The 18,982-nt window shown below is 38.0% G+C and overlaps 2 protein-coding genes across 2 annotated transcripts; both read left to right on the top strand.

Annotated features, from left to right (window-relative positions):
- Window positions 1-771: 771 nt before the first annotated feature.
- Window positions 772-5,096, top strand: psmb9a (proteasome 20S subunit beta 9a). Its single transcript, XM_088090884.1, has 6 exons — window positions 772-1,077; window positions 1,226-1,293; window positions 1,698-1,829; window positions 2,203-2,332; window positions 3,561-3,702; window positions 3,893-5,096. The coding sequence occupies exons 1-6, from the start codon at window positions 1,027-1,029 to the stop codon at window positions 4,018-4,020; spliced, it is 651 nt and encodes a 216-aa protein (XP_087947010.1). The 5' UTR covers window positions 772-1,026; the 3' UTR covers window positions 4,021-5,096.
- A 351-nt stretch (window positions 5,097-5,447) lies between these two features.
- tap2a (transporter associated with antigen processing, subunit type a) lies at window positions 5,448-11,196 on the top strand. The gene is made up of 11 exons (XM_042506860.2): window positions 5,448-5,992; window positions 6,501-6,615; window positions 6,711-6,841; window positions 7,328-7,533; window positions 7,827-8,024; window positions 8,140-8,268; window positions 8,553-8,741; window positions 8,942-9,115; window positions 9,289-9,448; window positions 9,782-9,918; window positions 10,629-11,196. Exons 1-11 carry the CDS (start codon window positions 5,476-5,478, stop codon window positions 10,833-10,835), a joined length of 2,163 nt encoding a protein of 720 aa, XP_042362794.2. The 5' UTR covers window positions 5,448-5,475; the 3' UTR covers window positions 10,836-11,196.
- Window positions 11,197-18,982: the final 7,786 nt, after the last annotated feature.

Raw genomic sequence — 18,982 nt, 5'->3', positions numbered from 1 at the left:
GCAGGAAGGGGTCACTCACAAGAAAAAAAAAATCACAATTTAAAACTCATGGCCTACTTTGTTTTATTTAACATAAGCAAGTATGGCTACACAGTAAACTGTATGAATATGCACTATTTGAAAGCTATTACTGTCGATCACACATGCAGTGCAACATACATGACTGAAACTTTACTCAGACTTAAGGCTGGCTTTCTGATTAACATAACATAAGAAAGACATTAGTGTCAGTTGAGTACTCTGTGAACTGTGTTCTGCCTGGGTACCAAATACTAAAGTGCAGTATACTATATGAGAGAGAGAAAAACAATATATTAGGGGGCATTGTGTAGCATATTAATATTAGCAATAAAAGCATTATAGAGCAATATAATAGTTTCCTTAATTTGTGAGTTGGTAACAATAATGGCAATTTGTAAAGTGTATTTATGATTTGTGTGTGTGTGTGTGTGCTTGTGTTTATATGTATGTATGTATGTATAGATAGATAGATTGATTGATTCAATCAATATATTGGGGGGCATTTTGTAGCGTGTCTGAATATGATAACTGCCTTTATTTGTGACGTCTCAGTAATTAATTGTTCTTGAACTGTTATAATTTTATGGTTCTTAAATTGTTTCAGTGCATACTGTACTGTATTTATTTTAGTGTTTCTCAGTGACATTGGAATAAGCTGGTAGCGCACATAAACAGTTAATCCTCACTGAATTCAAATGTGCGCACATTTTAATAAAACGCAGTTTGAACTGCGGGATTGCAGCTCATTGTCATGACTGCAGAGGAGGAACAACTTAACTTTCAATTTCGATTTAATTCAGGAAAACATGGAGTCCCTCTGATGTGTGAGTGTAGAAATAATTTGGTAAATCAGAGAACAGGTAAAGAGAAAGAGTTTCCAACAACAAGAAAACTTTTTAAAACCGGAGACTGCTCGATTAGGCATCGATTTTCGCCAGGTGTCACCTTTACCTCGCTGCCAGACGCGTACTGTCGTTGTCGTTACCGGAGCCACAGTTGTGCAACATGTTGGAAGAAACGGGACCGGAGTGGTTGTCTGAGGAGGTGAAAACCGGAGTAAGTATAAGATATGTATTTTTTGAGAGACTTTGTAGTCTGTGAATGTGCGCAGCGATGAAACCATGTGACTCTTAAATGTCACATGCGGATGTGTGGAATATGTTTTTTTCCATTGCCGATTTAATGCTTCAACTTTTGCTTGTAGACGACCATCATCGCCATAGAGTTTGATGGAGGGGTCGTGCTGGGGTCTGATTCCCGCGTGTCTGCAGGGTAAGTTAGCGCGTGGGTATGTGCTCGCGCTTGTGTTTGCACGCACTCTGTGTCCAATGCCACCTGCAAAATACGATCTTTAGGTCTACCAAAACCGCATTTATTCTTAGGATTTTCCGGCATTATGACCAAAAACACTTGCATCTCTTCATCTTTACTGACATGCACTATCTCTTCCTTTTTTACATTAGTTTAAACTTCACAGTCATTGCACAGAATACAAGTACTAAAACAATGCCATGCAATTTAGCATTGAACCAGAAATGCAAAAAGTTGTGAGTTTAAGAGAAATGTGCTTATGTTTAGTATATAAATAAATACAAAAGCATAAATATGAATAAGCGAAGATACACAGAATGAACAGCCCACAATCACACACTTTTCCTCTTCATCGTTCCATCCAGGGAATCTGTGGTGAACAGGGTGATGAACAAGCTGTCTCCCCTACATGACAAGATCTACTGTGCTCTGTCAGGCTCTGCAGCTGACGCTCAGACCATCGCAGAGATAGTCAACTACCAGCTCGATGTCCACAGGTGAATACACACACTGAAAGAAGACCAACAGACTTGTTGCCCTTTTATCAGATATCACAGAATGATAAGGTACAGTCCAACTCTGATTGGAGGTGCTTCCTGATGCCAATCACATATAAGCAACCCACAAAAAATGCGTGAATAATTAAGCATTGCACATTTTATATATGCATGGGCTATAATCTCTTAGATAATAGTGCCCCTTAAAGGTGTAAATGCTCTTTTTGACGCTTTCTAATCCTGTCATACAAAGATATCAGTAGCAGTGGCCTTCAAAAGTGTTCAAGAGTCTAAACCTCAATGCACACTGCATTTTCTCCCTTTTTATTTGAGGCCCTGTTACAGTTAGTTATTTTATGTCTTCCTCTGTCAGTATTGAGATAGGTGAGGACCCCCAGGTTTGCTCAGCTGCCACTCTGGTGAGAAACATCTCATACAAGTACAAGGAGGAGCTGTCAGCACATCTCATTGTGGCCGGCTGGGACAGAAGAGACGGAGGACAGGTCAGTAAACACGTGCTTTGTCCTGGTATGACGGGAAAAGATTCAAGCTTAAAGGAGCTGTGTATGACACTCAGAGCATTAATATAGCAGCAAAAAACATTTGCTGTGTAAAGATAAAGTGCAGTAATTGGCATCCTGTGCAGAGAACAAAGTCACATCCCTCTGTGTGTATGTTGTAATCCAAGCGTCTGTTTTTTGTTGGGGTAGCACGGCCGGCTGTGTGTGCATGTTAGTGCATGTAAGTTCCTGTGTGTGTGTCCCAATGACTAGCTAATTGCAGCTGCCCTGCACTATGCTCATGCAACAGTTACCACTGATAATGCCATCAAGACCCACAGTGATGGAGCAGCGGCATCGTAGACTTGTAGCTCCCCTCCCTGTCAGCAGTGCTGCCATTCTTACGACTATTCATGCTGTTAGCACCATTTGCTGCTACCCGCCGCCTCCTCAGTCACCTCCATTTTGAAAGTCCTATGCAAGCAATCCCAACTCAGATTTTGAATCATAGATTTGTTCCGAATGTTGCATACAGCATTTTTACAGAATAAAGATAACGTAGAATAAGTGTTAATAATGATTGTGCAATGTTATACAATGCAATAACACCTCGAGTAGCGCCTGCTGCATCATGCCAAAGGGGCCACTTCCTACTGACAAGTGCATAACCATAGCATCATGTCACTTATAAAAGCAGAAAAAAAGTTTTTCCATTGCAGTTTTGCAAAATATGGCTTTTTGGAATTACCTGAAATACCACCTAGTGCAAGCATAAAAAATGTTTACCATAAAAAAGAGTTTTTTAAAAAATTGCCGTGTTTCCATTAGCCATAATTTATGTTCACAATTTCAATTTGCGCGATTTGAGGACTAATGGAAACCCACATTTTGACACTGCCAACACTCTCAGAGCACTTATCATAGCACACAGCCCTGCCACCCCCTCAACCTATGCTCCATCCTCCTCCCCTCTGGCAACAGATTCAGAAAAATCCCGCTTTGGAAGGAGTTTTGTGCCCTCAGCCATTACTGCTGTAAACTGTGTGGGCACATTGTAACAGACTTGTGTTGTGCTTTGTGATGATCTGGTCTGTTTTGTCTTGTGTGTTAATCGTTCTGGGAGTTTATTTGTACATACGGTGAAAACAAATTTCCTCTCTAGAGGCCAATAAAGAATGAATCTGGATCTGTCTTGCTTCCCCCCGTACCTGTGCCCTTTGACCTCTCCCAGGTGTTTGCAACCCTGAATGGTCTCCTGACAAGGCAACCTTTTGCAGTCGGTGGCTCTGGCAGCTTCTATGTTTATGGGTTTGTTGACGCTGAGTATCGCAAGGGCATGAGCAAGGAGGAGTGCCAGCAGTTTGTTGCCAATAGTAAGTTTATTTTTTATCCACAGAACTTTTTTGTTTGTTGGATGGTGAAAGAGAAACCTGACATTTGCTGCATCTTATTGACTGCTGAGAAGAGCCATCATTCTATTATTTCATATTATGAAAAATATTTTTACATGTGAAAACCCCCCTCGTCTGTCTCATCCCCTCTTAATGTCTCCTCTCTTTGTAGCTCTGTCGTTGGCTATGAACCGTGATGGCTCCAGTGGTGGCGTGGCCTATATGGTCACCATAGATGAACACAGCACAGAGGAGAAAGTCATTCTGGGAAATGACTTACCCACCTTCTTTGATCAGTGATACATATATAGTTTTTTCATCTGTAGTTTGCCAAGCAACTGTAGGATAGAACTGCAATGCAGGATACAATTATGTTTTTGTTTAGCTCACAAAAGCCATCACACGCATGCAATTTTTGTGTTCAACTAATTCAGCTAGTAAACTAAAAAAATATTGAAAAAAAAATAATAATTTGAATTATGGAAATGCATTGCTATATGATTTACAAAATTATTTCAAGTATAACATAAGGTCATCTTTTTTTGTCTTTAATTTTGAGGCTGCTAGTGTCTTTAGATCATCAGATACAGTAAACGATGTGTTTCGATCACCAGTAGAATACTTTAAGATATAACAAACAAGAAGCTTGCAGTATAGGTGACCTTTATTCATTTGTTTGCCAAAAAAAAACAAAAAAAAAAACTGAGACTATAATTCTAACAAGGTTATTTCACCAGAGGGATGATAGTAAACATGTTGTTTGTTTAGTCCTATGACCAGGTTCAGGACATCATACAAAGTTAGTCACAAAAATTGTCACTATCAAGTGGTGTTATTCTCCAACCACGGGGTCACCTGAGGCCACTTCCTTTTCTTAAACGTGTTGTAAAGCTCATTATTCAGTCAAGGAGGCTGCAATTTGATGGTTGTTCTACCAATTTATGTTTTAATGGGCCTTGGTTGCAGAGCATATAAAAGTAAATCTGACAAAAGCTTCAGCATCTCTTAAATTCCTTTTGGCTTACTTAAAACATTCCCACACATTCTCAAACATTAGCAGCAGCTTGTCTGTGTGAATTATGCAGTCTGACAAACATTTCACCCAAAAAGTGAAAGTAAATTTTTCTGCACCACCCAGGATTATGTCACCATTTTTTTTCTAATCTTGAAAGTGATCTTTTCATACCTCTATGAAGACCATTTTTAGATGCCTAGTTGATGGTTGCTCACTAGCATGTATGATTTAGACCAGACATAATTAAAATACTGCTTTAATTTACATGCATTCTGAATATACACTATTATAGTGCATAGTGCCCACACATGCTTTAATGTCAGTCACGTAAAATATAAAATAAAATCCATGTGTAGAAAAATTTTGCCTGCTTTTCTAGTTCTCGCTCTCATTTTTTAATACAATGAACTGTCCCTTGACAAGCTGTTTTATGCTTTAAGGAAAAATACTGTCTCAGCCACTAACAATTCATGCTACAACTGCAGTTTGTATTCGGGTAGTTGGGATGATGATGATGATGATGATGATGATGATGATGATGATGATTACAAATTGTTCACATGTGCAATCACTCAATTTAAGCATCCTGAATTATCCTATTTCAAATTTAGTTTTGTGCTCTGCAGTTGGATTTCAGGGAAACCCCTAATGCTGCCAGAAAACGAAACTGAAAGTGGATGAGATTCAAACACCGGGCATACACTGAAACAGGTCACACGAGGACGGCTGTTGGTGAAAAAATGGCAGGCGATGCAGCATCAGCAATCAGCAAAAAAGTCGTTGCTTTGAGTGTAGCAATTTGCGTCGACCTTTCTTTGTTTTACGCATCGACATTAGTGGCGACACAGAGCGCGTTTGGGCATCTTGCGCGTCTCTGGGTGTCTGCGGCTCTGCGCTGTTTAGCACTAACTGCTGTGACTCTGCTGAGTCTCGGGGACATCAAACTGTCGTTGGTTCGTTTTATAACGGCCCACAGTCTGCTGCCCGCGGTGTTTGAGACCGGGACCGAAGCGCTTTATCATGAACGGACCCAGTACGGCTTGTTGGCGGATGTGCGCTGCTGGCTGGTGTGTGCCGGTGCGTCGCTGGCCGGTGCACTGTTTTGGGAAATGACCATCCCGGACACCGACGACGCGGCCAACGGTAAAGAGAAGAAGCAGAAAGCCAGAGTGCTGTTAATGAGAGTCTTACACCTGTATAAACCCGACTATCTGCTGCTGCTCGGAGGGCTCGTGTTCCTGACGCTGGCTGTTCTGTGTAAGTACAACTGATGATGATGATGATGATGATGATGATGACGTACTCTTATTTAAAAAACAACAACAAAAAACTATCATTTTGATTATATTTATTAGCTTTACTTGCATGTATTGAATATCTAGTGTTTTTATGTATATATAAGTTTATTAAACACACTTCAAAGCATGTCATAGATAACACAGATATTAGTTGCAAAACAGAACTCTGACATTTTATGATTTTTTTTTTTTATCACCAACACCGTGCTTAATTTTTATTGTAAGTGGAGAAAGGATATTAAGTCCATTAACCAAGAAGTAGTTCCTGAGAGGTTAAGGTTCTTCTACTGTAACAATGTACACTGTTTGGCTATGAATGAAGTAAATGCAACAAGGTCATTTTGGTACTTGGTCGGGGAATCTCAAGAACTTTAGAAATGGTGCCTAAAAAAGATGTCCAAAGGGGAGCTTAGAGCAACAGAAAAATATGTGTGCGGTCACCTCCGTATACCTGTGTCTCTTCTCAGGTGAGATGTTCATTCCCTTCTACACTGGCAGAGTCATTGACATCCTCGGCAGTCACTATCAGCCCAATGAATTCATATCTGCACTCCTCTTCATGGGCCTGTACTCCCTGGGAAGGTATGGTACAATTGTTTTCTTTCCATAATGACCACCAACATAAATCTGTATTGCTGGAAAAATCTAACTGATTTTCTCTTTGACTGGTTGATCAGCTCTGTGAGTGCAGGCTGCAGGGGGGGTCTGTTACTTTGTGCCATCAATGGCTTCACATGCAGAGTGAAAGTCAAGCTGTTTGGGGCTTTGACGAAACAGGAAATTGAATTCTTTGAGAACATAAAGACAGGTAAGGCTCTTACAATGTAACGCACAAATATACTGCATGAATCAATGCACATTACAAGCCAGGTCAACATTACACACATAAATATAGTGCTATTCAGAATAAAACACAACAGAGGCACTAAGGGAGAGCAGACCTCCACCAAAGCCAAAATCCCAACTTGCAATGTAATTAAAAGTGTAAAAGTGTGTATCCACCCAACAAGATCTTCCTTGGCTCATGCTACACCCTTCCACCAAACTCCGTGAACATTGGGGCAGTAGTGTTTCCATAATCCTACTGACAAACAGGCAGTCAAACAAACAAACTGAACACAACACAAAACGTCCTGGCAGAAGTATGTATGAGACAGTGCAGGGCAGGACAAGGCCAGACATGGCATATTGGCCAAGACAGATCAAGATAAAAGACACAGGACAGAATAGAGCAGGACAAAACATGACAGAACACAACAGGATAGAAGATGATTTCTATTTATTTTCTGTGTAGGTGAAATCACGTCCAGGCTGTCTAAAGACACCAACTTGATGGGAAGAACGGTGTGTCTGAATGTCAATGTGCTACTGAGGACATTCATTAAGACCCTGGGCATGATCTCCCTGATGATGAATCTTTCATGGAAGCTCACTTTCCTCGTATTGATGGAGACGCCCATCACTGGCCTCATTCAGAACATCTATGACAAGCACTATCAGGTAAGAGCAAGTTAAGAAATGTTGAATTACATTGAGATTTACAGACTTTTATATGCATGTACATGATATTTCTTATCAAGGTGCTTTGCATTTTAACTGATCCAAAAATATGTCATTTAGAATATTTTAGCAGATTTTTACAAATAGCACTCAGAGAGATAACCTACTAATGAACCATTTGCTGCACCCCTCTGTGTGTGTTTAATCACCTTACATATTAAAATTGTCACTATTGTTAAAATCAAAATTTTATTTTAGTACTGAGATGAAAAAAAATGTTTTTCCCTCCTCAGCGGCTGTCCCTGGCAGTGCAGGACTCAATGGCTTTGACAAATGAAGTTGCAAATGAGGTTGTATCTGGTATTCACACGGTGCGGAGTTTTAACACAGAAAAACATGAAGCTCGTCGCTATGATGACTGCTTGATGGAAACACACAACCTCAAGACCCGCCGGGACACTGTCAGGGCTGTTTACCTGCTTGCACGGAGGGTGAGAACTTTTTTTATTTTTTTGTAAAATGTATTTATTTATTTATTGAGATTAGGTGATAATTACCATATCACTACATATCACCTTATGGTATTTGTTCTGTGTGTGTGTGTAGTTGACAGGTTTGGGCATGCAGGTCTTCATGTTGTATTACGGCAGGCTGTTCATCAAGAGTGGACAGATGACCACTGGCAACCTGGTGTCCTTCATCCTCTATCAGTCAAACCTTGGAGACAACATCAGGGTATAGCACAGAATGGTTTTAATAAGCAATCAGATACACGTTACTCATTGTTGAACTTTAATAGAAAAAAGTTCTGAGGCTTTTTAAAGAGGAATATGAGCTTTAATGTCATGAGGAGGTCTGTGGTTTATAACTTTTGAGCAACCAGACAAATTTTGCCTTTCGAACATTATTCTAAGTGTATGATTTCTTGCAAAAATATTTCCATTCAGAATACTGCAACTTTGACATTATAAATGAAAACATGTTATTAAGTTATTAATTTTTTGACCGCCATCTTTCAGACACTCACCTACATCTTTGGTGACATGCTGAACTCAGTGGGGGCTGCTGGGAAAGTTTTTGAGTATCTGGACCGAAAACCTCAGGTCAGCACGGAGGGGAAACTTAAACCTGATCAGCTGACAGGACACATCAGTTTCGGCAGTCTCAACTTCGCCTATCCTTCAAACCCCAGCAAAACAGTGCTGCAGGTAAGGTCGGACCTGCAGGTTGAATGGAGAAATTCTTGAGTTTTAATAATTTTAAAATAAATTTTAGGAGGAAAAACCAAGATGAATGTAGAAAGTGACAAGCAAATTAATTATTATTTTTGCAGCCCTTCCTTCACAAGTATTCATATTTACTTCTAACCTTGTGTACAGTAATGTTCACTGTTGTCTTCATATTTCAGGACTTTTCTTTGGAGCTGAAGTCAGGTCAGATGACAGCACTAGTGGGTCCATCTGGGGAGGGGAAAAGCACTTGTGTGAGTCTGTTGGAGCGATTATATGAGCAGCAAAGTGGAGAAATCCTATTGGATAATGAGCCATTAAAATCCTATGACCACCATTTCCTCCACAAGAAGGTAATTAATCGCCACTGTATTATCAGTCTATGTGCACCAGTCTTGACCTCCTGTCTTAGGGAATTCCTGTCTTTTGTCTCTTTTAATAGTTTTATAATTTAAAATACAGAAGAATAAGAATAAGCGGTAATGATTTGAGTTATTCATTCAGCTGATGAGAGTGTGTTTAACAGATTGCAGTGGTGAGCCAGGAGCCTGTGCTCTTCTCTGGCTCCATCAGATACAACGTCGCCTATGGGCTCCCTGAATGCTCATTGGATGAGATCCAGGAAGCGGCACGCAAAGCCAACGCCCATGATTTTATCAAGCAGCTGGAAAAAGGCTATGACACAGGTAAAGTCCTTTAACCACCACCCTTTGTGCTATTTGTGCCTACGTACCGTAGAAACCTGTTTGGATGTTAGTGGAAAGTTGAGTGAATGAGGAAAGAAAATGTCATGTGTACAGCAAGATTGATGATGGATTTAAATAAATAAAAACCCTAATTATTTATTCTATAAAACAATTATGTAGATTCAATTTATGCATAAGAAAGGCCAAGTATGCACATGCGGTATTTTGAAAAGTTAGTGCTCATCACACCACAAGTATATGTGTTTTCCTAATTTCTTTCTGCATCACACCTTGAACCTCGGTTTTTATTTGACAATGTTGTACTTTTGTCAGAGGTGGGCGAAGGTGGCAGCCAGTTATCCAAAAGTGAGAGGCAGCGGATTGCCATAGCTCGAGCTCTGGTCAGACAGCCACAGGTCCTCATTCTGGATGAAATAACCAGCTCTCTGGATGCTGAGAGTGAAAATAAGGTATGTCGCAACTTCTAACATGTAGTGTCTATTTATGTGCAAACTAGAGCAAGAAGTCTCCAGTTTTGTTTTTCAGACAAGTTTTATATTATCAGTTAAATAGTGAGTGACAATGTGAATGAATACCTAACTAATGACAAAAATACACGAAAAGGGGAGAAGATTACAGCAAGATATTGAAATAAACAGATGAAAAGTTAATGAGCATATTAAGTTCAGTCTATTCCAATACAGGTTATTGCTGACCAATCATAATGAAAATACACACTAAAGGGGGACCACTCTTTTACTAACTCATCTAACATACTACTTGCAATACATTGGCTAACTTCTCATAAGGAAGAATTGATAATGTTTTTAATGACGTCTTGGTCACTAGTATTGCATGCATGCTCTATGCGCTCACTGACATCATATCATGTCATTTCTGCAAGAAATTAAATTTGTTGCATCCTTCGTGTTTCCATTTCTATTAATTTAAACTCTCCAAATTTAGCACTAATGTAACAATATGTCACTGAATGAAGCCACTTTGGAGCCTCGTAGGTCTGGGGCAATTATGTAATTCCTTGTTTTAATTTTTATTCTTTAATATATCAGTGTACATATTAAATCATGTATTTAAATGTTTCTTATGACATTCTTTGTCTCTGTTTCTAATGAAAAAAAGAACTACTGAAAAATAAATATTTCTGTCACTGACTACACAGATTCAGCAGGCCCTGGCTAGTTGTCCAAATCAGACCCTGCTGGTGATCGCTCACAGGCTGAAGACCATTGAGAGGGCAGATCAGATTGTTGTGATCGGGGACGGCAGAGTTCAGGAGCGAGGGACCCACCAGGAACTTATGGACAAGAAGGGGAGCTACTACAAGCTGAGAGAGAAGCTCTTCACTGAGGAAAACTCACCACAGTGAAACTACTCTCACTGATTTGATGTTAGAGCTTGGTGTATCTTTAATGTACGGCTGTGCTGCATGTGAGAGAAACATGTGAGCGAACAAGCTGAAGTTTATGTAAATATATTTGTGTAAATATTGAAAATGAAAAAAATATGGACCTATATGTTGTTTTTTTTCCTGAATTTAAAAAAAAATTGGAGTTCTCAATTCTGCTGAGTAAAGAATCAGCATTAGGTATTGTAAATTAATCAGTATAAATGTATGAGTTATTTTTTTTTATAATGGACATTTGGCCACAGTATTTTTTCTGTCCTTATCCTTTTATGTCCTTGTTTTTTTGGTAACAATGAATAAAAGTTTGCTGTGACAGCACAAAGTTTATGTCATAAACTTTCAGTCATGATCAGAGTGACCAAAGGTTGCTTTAAGGGTCCTAAGGGTCCCAAATAAAAGATTGATCAATAGCTCTTAGACATTTTGGATCACAGTCGGTAACATCAGTTGCTTCCGGCTAAAATTTAATTAAAACCATGTCTGAAGGATTCAATTGGATTGCATTTCTCAAGCATTCGGTTGCATATTGATAAAGGGCACTCACCTTCAACATTTGAAGTACACAATAAAATTACAACTAAAGAGCAAAATTTTAAGTACAAGAAAGTGCATGTACATTAATTACGCTTTTAATTATACAGTTATGTTCTGAGGCTTTTTTTTTTTTTTTTAAAAAGAGCGTTAATGTCATGAGGAGGTCTGTAGACAAATTTTGCCTTTCGAACATCATTCTAAGTGTACGATTTCTTGAAAAAATATTTCCATTCACAATATTGCACTTTGACATTATAAATGAAAACATGTTATTAAGTTATCAGTTTTTTGACCGCCATCTTTCAGACACTCACCTACATCTTTGGTGACATGCTGAACTCAGTGGGGGCTGCTGGGAAAGTTTTTGAGTATCTGGACCGAAAACCTCAGGTCAGCACGGAGGGGAAACTCAAACCTGATCAGCTGACAGGACACATCAGTTTCGGCAGTCTCAACTTCGCCTATCCTTCAAACCCCAACAAAACAGCGCTGCAGCGCAAAGAGCAAAATTTTAAGTACAAGAAAGTGCATGTACATTAATTACGCTTTTAATTATACAGTTAACAAACAAAAATTAAGTTATTCAAATAAAACTGAGCATTGTGATTTCAAATTTATTAGACTGGTTAATCGTCAGAGGTTTTCTAATCACTATTTTATTTGTGGTGTGAGGCTGCCTGGTTGCATTTTGACGCAGTGCAATAACACACATGATGGGGGCTGGGTTTTACTGTCAGAGCTGACCTGGAAAGTCCCTGACTACCAGCATGTTTTTTATTTCTCTGGCGGTGAGGCTTTTTGGAAAGTTGCCTGGTGAGATGTGTCATGAACACCAAAGCACAGTAAAGTGATGTGCCGCATCGTGGTAAAACACTAACCCCCTCTGTCGACAAAGATCACGCTCTGGTTAGGGAACATTTATCGCCATTTTGTGAAGATGCCTGTGCGTCCACAAAATGGTGGCTGAAGTCACGTGCCACTGACAAATTAATCCACATTAAAGGAGTTTAATGACTGCGCAATTTTTTTTAAACTTCATGTATTTTGAGAGGGTTTATACATGTTCTTTTTTGTCTCTCTAAAAGTACATGTACAGCAGTAAGAGTGATTAGTAAAAACAATGGAGGTATGACATGTAGATACAAAACACTTTGGCATTATATGTTATTTTTAAATACATTTAAAACATGCAAAGTTTAAGAATTTTTCATCCTTATACTTTGTTTGCATGATCTACAATGTCTCCTAACTTCATATTATATATTTTCAGTTTCAGCATTAAGCTAAGGATTTAATGCTTCTCTGTGGGTTAAACATGCTCTGCTGTGGGTTAAAATTACTCTGCTGTTTACTGCTAATTTTAAAATAATTTTGATTATCTATTAAAATGTGCTGTGGTCCAACTGAATACAAAACTGACTGTTTTCAAAAAACAGACAGTTTGCAGGTACGGTTCGTCATGGTGACTCATTAAACTTGACTGCGTCCCATCAGCAATTGTGCGCCACCTGTGGTTAACAAAAGCAGGAGAGTACCATGTGAAAATGCAACTGCCAAAACTTTCCGCCATCTTAAGGGGGGGAACTTAAAAAACTGAACACAAAATGGCCGACAGCATGCACAGAAAGTTAGAAAATGTAGAGCATAGAGGCAAATAAAAAATGACACACTGTGGTTGTATTTATTATTGTGGAGTGCGAGGAAAGTGTAATGTGCATCCTCAAACCTCAGCGTGCACCTTTATATACTGTTTATGTGTCTCTGCATGTGTGTATGTGCCGAAAAGCTTTTGCCTAACTAGTTCTGCAACATACCACCGCACCACCGCCCTGCCGAGCTGGTAAGTCCCTTCTCTCCTCTCTTTCACTTTCTCTCTCTGCTGTGTTGTGTAATCAGTGGCTGTCTGACTCAGCCAAACCACAGCCGAACTCCAAGGTCTTGTGACTGAAAGCATCCTGGTTTGGTTGACACCCTTTTGCCGTTTAGGTATGCAGCTTCTGTTAATTATTCTCAGCTCTTGTCACAGTGATATATTTGATGTTTTACAAAACAACCACCATCACAGCTTGTCATGTGGCAGAAACTGGACTGTATGCATGTTTGACTTTATTACCATTTAAGCATTTGACTGATGACCCAATCCACAACAACAGTCTGTAGTCATCGCCAACTCATTTCCACTGCACGTTACAGCTTGACAGCAGAATAAGTGACTGTTTGTAGAGATGAACAGAGACTTTAGCATTAATCAAACCTGTGACCTTTGAATTACAGGCTATCCTTTCCTTTTACCAGGCCTTATAGAATATTTGAAGGATTTTCAGTGACAAAGGGCCAGCTATCCTGCAAATATTTAGTGGTGGCAGAAGTATTCAGCTACTTTACTTAAGTAAAAGTACTACTATAACTGTGTGAAAATACTTTGAGGGGTCATTAGGGGCTTGTAATAGGTCACAAACAAGGGTTGGAATCCATTTGTTATATTTTAACAATGTATTGTATCTAATAAAAATATCATGTGTTTATATTGAAAATCTTACGTTTTGTGAAGTAACTAGATATATTGTTAATTTCAGTGAAGTAAAAATCACACTATCTCTCTCTGGAATTACAACATGAGAAGGATCCCTACAGAGAAAGAGCTTTTTGTTAAAGCGTAAAATCCTTTTTGTTTCACCAGAAATAATCTCGGAAATGGTACTGTCAAACCCAACGGACTACATTTAAATGAATTGTTATGCTATCATTGTAAAGCAGACTTAATTCAAAGTTTACAGGGAAAAAACAAAACAAAAACTCCATCTTTGTTCGTCTTTCTGTTGTTTTAATAATAATAATATATATATATTATATATATATATATATATATATATATATATATATAATAATAATAATAATAATTACCAACTCTGGTTAGGTTGAAAGAAACCTTTAATTCACCCAGTTAGGTGTAAAAACATACCCACAAAAATGACTGTTTATTAAAATAGAGTCTGGTGGGTTTGGGGATGGCAATGGCAATTTCTGTGTTGTATCTAGTTAAACAACATGGATCTCTCTACTTAAAAAAAGCTCTTTCGGGGTACCAAGATGCTCACCTGGTAGAGTTGGCACCCCATGTCCAAAAGTTATGTCCTCACTGCACCTGCAGCAGATTCAGTTCCAACCTGCAGCCGTTCGCTGCATGGCACCCTCTCTCTCCCACCTTTTGTGCTTCACGTGTCCTATCAAATACAGTGAAAAAGACCATTTTTTTTTAAAAAAGGTCTTTCTCTGTAGACATCCTTTCCATAAAGTTTTCAGACACGTAGAATAACAATCTGAGCCTTCCAATGTCAAAATTAAACACTTTTAGGGGACGTAAATTGATGGTGCATAATTGCCCCTAGTGGTTGCATTGCAGCCTGATTTGCCACTGCTGGCTGCGGTGCTCTCACTTCATACTCAGACGATGTTTTTTCCATTAGTCACTTATCCCCAAAAACATGGGAAAATAGAGTTAAGGTTAAAAAAATACTGAAATTACCCTTTAATTAGGTCAGGTGTGCAACAGAATTAAAGTATTAACTTCTTAAAAATGTAAGCCTATTGCATGTTTTCTATTGTATTTTCTGTGCTTTCCTGAAACACTTTAGTTGACTGGTAAAAGCAAAACTGAAGAGTCACTTGACAGCATAGCGTCACTGTAATATAATACTTGCTTCTCTTTTTCTCCTTAAACCAAAAGAAATGTAAGCACTGATGCAGTACAAAGCGAAACAAAAATTACACCGATGTAGCTTCTTCACCGCTCCTCATCACACTTTGTTTGACAGATAATTGACAAATGAGTTTGAATAGAATAGAATATCATAGAGAGGGGAAACATAATAAGTCGCTCAAAAATACATGTGCAGTTATTGATCTTCGAGAAGAAAGCAATTTAGACAAGTCACGCAATACTATTTCTGATATTTTTGGATACTTGAGGTAAAAACTAACCACATATCTCCACAGTACAGTTATTTTTATTGAGCAAGGAGATCTTTTGTATTGTTTTATTGTTAGGTAAACCCCAGATGTATTTTTGTGAATCCCCTAACTTCCCCTGGGAGTATGGCAATTTCAACATTCACTTCAGCATAAATTTGCCAGATTACTTCTGAGACATTAAGCCGTTGATGTGCGTTCCTCAGTTAATGATCAAGAAAAAAAGGCACACCTCATGGTTAGATGAGGGAAGTACCTGTTTATGGGTAAAGTTAAAACTAAAATGCTGATCCGGTGTCCTTTTATGACCTCAGAGAGCAAAAATGAGAAAACAGAAACCTATCTCCTGCCAGCAAAAAAGCCCACAACAATCCTAACAAAGCCTTTACTGCAGTGTAGCAGCACCACTGTTGGTTGTAATGTGCACTTTTACCAACAGCCATGTGATTTCTAGGAAACTGTCTGCCTGTCAGTTAAGGGAAGATCAGAAAAAGGTGGAATTGTGGCTCTTGACTGCCATCTATTGAGAGCAACAAAACAATACTGGAAATAAAAAAACACCCCTGACACAAAACCACCATGGTTAGAGAAGTGGTTATCAGCAGTATTATTATGTTGCAGCAGTATTTGAAGTTCTTTAAGTGGTGTTTTTGAGTTGTGGGAGTTATTGGTGCGTGCAGATCCACAGCAAGGTGACAGTAATGTGTGAAGCCACGAAATCACATGATCACTTCTTCTGCTTAAAGAATAAGTATTGTGGTTTATTTTATCTTGTGCTAGTAACCAGACATGGCAGAGGGTTTAAAATACAGAGACTTATTGATCTTGTTTGCAGACTCTTCAACAGGGGGCAGAAAGGTCTCTCTCACCACCACACTGTCTTATAAATCAATCATTTATTATTGATCCAGAGGTTTAGGCTTACACCAGGACAGTCAGGTTCTCATCATGTCAGAGGTTTCTGGTCACATGGTGGGAAAGTGACATCATATACTTGTGATGAAGAGTAGTAGGAAGAACAACAGCACCCCAAGTGCCTATCTAAGGCATTATGACCATCTAACCAGACAACCACGTGATTTCCTGTAATTCCTCAGTCTGGTGAAATAGTGCCTGCAGGCTGGCTGCCCTCAGTATTTTGCAGTCTTTTGTAGCCCAGTAATAATAGATCTCGAGTGCCCTCAAGTGTTACAAAATAAGAAATGTATTAAATGTGAAGAGATTAACATCACATCACATAACACAGAGACACACAGACTTTGTGGTGGTGTCTCCGTGTGGTTGTTTTCTATCTCTTTGAAGTAATTTTGTGTATTTTTTGTTGTTTTGTCACATGTGAATTTGAGCAGAGAATGGCTGCACAGCTTGTGTTTGTAGGTTAAAGAGTGTTTAAATGAGTGAGGGTAAATTCAGGGTTCAAGAGTTTAAATATGCAATGTAACCTCTGTGACGTGACACTTCCGCATGTTAGTGTCATTCATCATAACATTTACTGTAATGAAAATATACATAATGCAACCTCAGTTCACTTCACAGTCTGAACAGGCCTTCACTGGCAGTGTTTATGCAGTTCTGTGAAGTGATGTTTCATTAGTTTAAAGGGTTAATTAATAAGAAGAAGTAAGAATTAATGAGGGAATTACTATTGTAAATCCAATTATATATATATATATATATATATATATATATATATATATATATAAATATATAGTACCGTGCAAAAGTCTTAGGCCTCTATAGATATGCTGTTTAAGCAACGTTGTAATGAGGCTATATATTTATAGGATACATAAACTTAAACATTCTTAAACAAAGAATACAGAGAATATGTTCAATGCATCAAAACAGCCAAAAGTCAGAACAGAATGGTTTTTTGACTAAAGTCAATATTTAGTGTAAAACATGGACTCATACAAGCATAACAAAAGGTAGCTCAGACACTCAATACTGAGCTTTGGACATATCTTGAATGCAACCTGGTGTAAATACATGAGTAGATCGGTACTGTAATTCTTTAGAGAGTTTAGAGAGCACTTTAATACTGTATACATATTTCCTACATGTTCTGTTGTATTTAGTAAAGAGACAACTGAGAAATAATTATGTATGATCATTATAACTGTTCTAAAATAAAGTGACAGGTGTATATATATATATATATATATATATATATATATATATATATATATGTACAGTATATAGGCTATTATTCATTGAATTACTCCGGATTGTAATGCCCCACACAAAAAGTGCTGATGCAGACTGAAAAGCTTTTATATCATTTGAATATCATTATATATATATATATATATATATATATATATATATATATATATATATATAATTTTTAACGGCATGTTACATTTTTTTACTACTCCTAAGATTTTACTTCGGCCTATAGGTGTAAGCTTGCACGTTTAATTTACTGTAAAACATCTCCGCTTCTTATCAAATTCCACTCAATGGCCACCAGATGGCGATGTCACACAACATATTTCAATAACCTGAGCGGTAGTGACCTTAAATGGTCAATAGATGGCACATTAAAATTGTAGTTGATCCTGGCCATTTACTGAATTTTAGCTCTCAAACACACAGCTTCTTCTTCACATCTGTCCAATTTTACCTGTTATTTTTTTTTGTTGTTGTTGTTTTTTTTGTGGGGTGGGGGGGCGTACTTATCCACTGTGCGGGTCTAAGGACAGAGGGATGTTATATACTGCAAAGCTCTCTGAAGCTAATTGTCATTTGTGATATTGGATTTTATAGGTGAAATTGTAATTGAATTGAAATTACTGTTGCTCAGCCCAACTTGGATTTGGTCTTCCTTGGGTATGACGTGTGCTATATAAATAATTTTGCCTTGCCTTCTGCTGAAAATTAAATTTAGTTATTATTATTATTGTACATAGTATTTTAACACAATCATATTAGTCAGTCATTGCAATGTTACCCCTAATCTATACCATCTGGGCAGATGTTCTTTCCTCGAGCTATAACTAATGAGGCCTAAAACCCAGTCACAAGATCATCCTAAATTAAAAGTAATCTTAATGCCAGGACAAGATTTTGGATAATCTTTTTTCTCGGAAGCAGTATTTGACACTGCTTAATCCTGATCCAATCAACAGCTCTAGAAGCATGGTTAGAGCACCTGGCTCATATTTTATCTTAATGATGATTATTTTTAAAATCCTTAACAAGCCAGACAGCTGCATCATACAGAGATTATTAATCCTGACCGGTAATTTTTGAAACATAATTTTTTCAGCTCTAAAAAAATAAATCCTAAAACAGATGTACAAGATACTTCATATAGTTACATATTAGAACTGCATCATACCTTTATGTTTATTTTAAATTCACATTTTAAATGTAGTTTAAACTAATAAATCTACCTTATACTTTGTACTTTTGTTGTTGTCTATGTATATCGGCACTGCATTTATCAGTTGAGTATTAAGGTAAATATAAAGTTTTTCTATCAAAAATGTTTAGAAAAGTAAATGAAGTATATTCCAAATAAGAGAAATTGCTCCTCTTTAGTATCATCCTGCTTTTGCTCTTGTATCTTTCCAACTGTAAAAATTGATAATTCAATGTGT

This window comes from Plectropomus leopardus, chromosome 17 (genome assembly GCF_026936395.1).
Source record: "Plectropomus leopardus strain MGB_pleo_1.0 chromosome 17, ASM2693639v1, whole genome shotgun sequence".
Taxonomy (NCBI): Eukaryota; Metazoa; Chordata; class Actinopteri; order Perciformes; family Serranidae; genus Plectropomus; species Plectropomus leopardus.
Note: the sequence above shows the minus strand (reverse complement) of the source record. Positions and strands in the feature narration are given on the sequence as shown.

Bases quoted from the DNA above. Each gene is read 5' to 3' on its own strand.
- psmb9a (XM_088090884.1), top strand. From the start codon at position 1,027: ATGTTGGAAGAAACGGGACCGGAGTGGTTGTCTGAGGAGGTGAAAACC. The intron at 1,078-1,225 runs GTAAGTATAAGA...TTTTGCTTGTAG, and splicing joins CTGAGGAGGTGAAAACCGGA to ACGACCATCATCGCCATAGA. The intron at 1,830-2,202 runs GTGAATACACAC...TTCCTCTGTCAG, and splicing joins TACCAGCTCGATGTCCACAG to TATTGAGATAGGTGAGGACC.
- tap2a (XM_042506860.2), top strand. From the start codon at position 5,476: ATGGCAGGCGATGCAGCATCAGCAATCAGCAAAAAAGTCGTTGCTTTG. The intron at 8,025-8,139 runs GTGAGAACTTTT...GTGTGTGTGTAG, and splicing joins TTTACCTGCTTGCACGGAGG to TTGACAGGTTTGGGCATGCA. The intron at 9,449-9,781 runs GTAAAGTCCTTT...TACTTTTGTCAG, and splicing joins GGAAAAAGGCTATGACACAG to AGGTGGGCGAAGGTGGCAGC.